Below are 2,886 nucleotides of genomic sequence, written 5' to 3'. Positions count from 1 at the left end.
CTGTCCTTTATTGCCAGTCTTCACTGTATCAGTGTTGGCTGAATGTTCGGACATCACCGGCCTATTATCAAACGTCAGCGTGCACGGATTCTTATACCTGACAAGTCGGACCTATTCCGTATCTTACACTCGGGACATCAAGATATTCCTCCGTTGAGGAAATGCAAGATTGAAAGATCTTACCTGAAATTCCCCATAGCCTCTGATTTCGCCTCCACATTTCCCAACACTTTCGGATCAGTATCGCCGAACGCGCAATACCTACGAAAACAAAAATGTCAATCATGAATCGCTTCGCTCCGCTAACCCACTTCCCGAATTCCTTACGAAGCTTGGTGTAAACAAAATCGTACTCGTTCATTGAGGAGCGATAAAAATGCTATAAAAAAACTTCGCTCCGCTAAGCCATCCCACATTAACAACAAAAAGAAAACAAATTCACGGAAAATTCAGCAGTGATGATGACTAACGTGACACGCGAGTGTCACCAAAACCGCTGCGCCACAAAATTACATATTCCTACAGCTGGTAGATACTCTCGCTGATATCCTCTTTAGAGATATCTTTGCGCACAGTGAAGATTTTCGAGCATCGCAGTTGTAGACGACATTGTAGGAAAACTACAAGGAACGATAAACAGGGGTATGTCACAGTTTACTGGGGTGTAGCTGGAGGTGGGATCGAAATCGATCGCGCGATCGATTCGGCCAATACGGGATTAGCGAGATAAACTTCCTCGAAGACTCTATCGGCGACGCTGAGAGCCACTTTAGTGCCTTCACATGTAACTCTCCACTCGTGGGGAATTTGCTCGACACCATACCTAAGATGATAACAACTCCTACAGTGACGGGGAAAATATTCACCTATTTTTTCGGAAAATTTACTATGGAAAAAACTAAATTTCCTGGATTTTGCTACAATACAAGATCTTGTTGAATTTCCGTACTAGTTCCTCCCCGTTGAACTCACGTCGCTCCTGCTAATGCGCCGGCAAGACATGCATTGGCTCGGGTGTCGCCACCACAACTGATAGCCCAGCTCAAGATCATATGCATCTCTAAATAAATACAATCACCAAGGATCGAACCCGGGACCTATGCAGTGGAGGACGGGAAGCTTACCGTTTTGACCAAATGTCGGGCTAGCATTATCGGTCTCGTCATAGAACTGTTCAGCGAAGTCTATCCTGTTGCTCATGTTAAGTATGTTGGCTGAGAACATCGACGGATCCAAAGACGCTCCGCCCAATTCAGTATCCCTGAAGGAAAAATCACGTACCAAATTTCGTGGCGCGCGACAAAAACTTTTCACCGCAATCACACACACTGAGTATTCAAAATCAATTTTCCACCCAACAAACGATCCCAAATGTTTTTCCAAAAATTCATTCTGAGCTTCACCAAAAACCACACAGTCGAGTAAATCTCGCTCGCCCGAAAATCGCCAGACATGGTATTACTCGTCATTGCTATGGACTTCTCCTCCAACCAAGCCCTGTTTAATGGCGAATGCAACCACTGGTAAGGTCGTGCTAGCCATCGAATCATGACCAACCTGACCAACGCACAGCGAAGATTCCCAAAACGTCACGCGCCACAAAATTAACTCCTACTCTAGCAGCAAGCCTTCTCTGGATATCCATAGACACCTCGTCGTAATTAGCCGGCGTCGCTAATTGAAGCGCAGATATCGTCCTGAAACAAAGATACGAAATAGGTCCAAACACGGACACTACAGAGAGAAAGATACAAAATAGGTCCAAACACGGACACTACAGAAGTGCACGCGTGCTACTTACCGAGAATCTTTGATCAACGACAAATCACACACGCCCGTCTCCAATGAATTGCGCGCAACATCGACTAAGCACTTTGCTCGAGCCTTGGCGACTTCTTGAACAGGAACGGCTTCGGCCATCTGAAAAACACAACACCGAGAAGATATTTTCCTTGCCTTACGAGGTACCAACAGATGAAATGATTCTTTCACAGCGTCAACAGCGATACAGTTTCAATGTGATAAAAACAAAAAAAATATGAAAATTGCGCAATAGAAAACTTTTCCTCGATCATTTACAAAAATATCAACTACTGTTAGAGTATATATTCGCTTTCCGAATTCACACGTTTGCATACCAACTCGAGTAGATATGTACAGAAACCAACGAAAACTTTACAAATTTTCCTCAAAATTTTCACATTATCACCATCACACGTAGTTGAAGCCAACAACTACGCACAGCGAAGATTTCACTCACTTGCTCAAAGATCCTCTCATATTCGCCCTCAGGGAAGAGAGCCGCTGATAAGCTTCTCATCATAACAGTGTTGCCACGTAGTGTGTTCGATTTAGGAGCATCACCAAGCAACACCTGTGACCAAATCGATCACGTGATCGATTATGACCATCTTCTTACCGAACCTATCCCAGCTCCCCACTTGAGGTGATTCATGCTGGGGTCGTTAATCAAATCCACAAAACTCTGCCGAAGAACCGCACTATCTCCACCATCAAGAACATTCTCAGTCGCTTTCAGCATCTAAGGTTCGACCACATAAGATTCAAAACAGGCCCAAATCCTTACCATATAACCGTTACATGAGAGTCTGAATAACCATTGGTTCCCAGAGAGCTTCGCCAAAGACGGTGCCATAGCTCGATACGAAATCATCTCGGCGACCTCCGCCATCGGTAACGCATCCATACCGACATCACAGAATCTACAGGTTGAGCGCGCAAGATACGGAATAGGCCCAAAACCTCACCTCGTGCCGAAGCAATCTCCAACAACAGCGCCCAAAAGCATCCCTCTAATCCTAGATTGGAGTACGCTCAAATTAGCGCTCAATGCAGGAAGGCTTTCCCTGGCTACTGACGACATAG

The 2,886-nt window shown here is 45.1% G+C and overlaps 1 protein-coding gene across 1 annotated transcript; it reads right to left on the bottom strand.

Moving 5' to 3' along the window:
* Window positions 1-440: 440 nt before the first annotated feature.
* On the bottom strand, window positions 441-2,692 carry Pmar_PMAR021297 (hypothetical protein; the record flags this gene model as incomplete). Its single annotated transcript, XM_002774843.1, has 9 exons — window positions 441-823; window positions 973-1,060; window positions 1,125-1,261; window positions 1,463-1,557; window positions 1,616-1,697; window positions 1,802-1,920; window positions 2,261-2,374; window positions 2,420-2,542; window positions 2,588-2,692. The coding sequence occupies 9 exons, from the start codon at window positions 2,690-2,692 to the stop codon at window positions 655-657; spliced, it is 1,032 nt and encodes a 343-aa protein (XP_002774889.1). The 3' UTR covers window positions 441-654.
* Between the last annotated feature and the right edge of the window lie 194 nt (window positions 2,693-2,886).

The sequence above is a fragment of the Perkinsus marinus genome (assembly GCF_000006405.1).
Source record: "Perkinsus marinus ATCC 50983 genomic scaffold scf_1104296957222, whole genome shotgun sequence".
Lineage (NCBI taxonomy): Eukaryota > Perkinsozoa > Perkinsida > Perkinsidae > Perkinsus > Perkinsus marinus.
The sequence above is the reverse complement of the archived record's forward strand: the minus strand, read 5'-3'. Positions and strand labels throughout refer to the sequence as shown.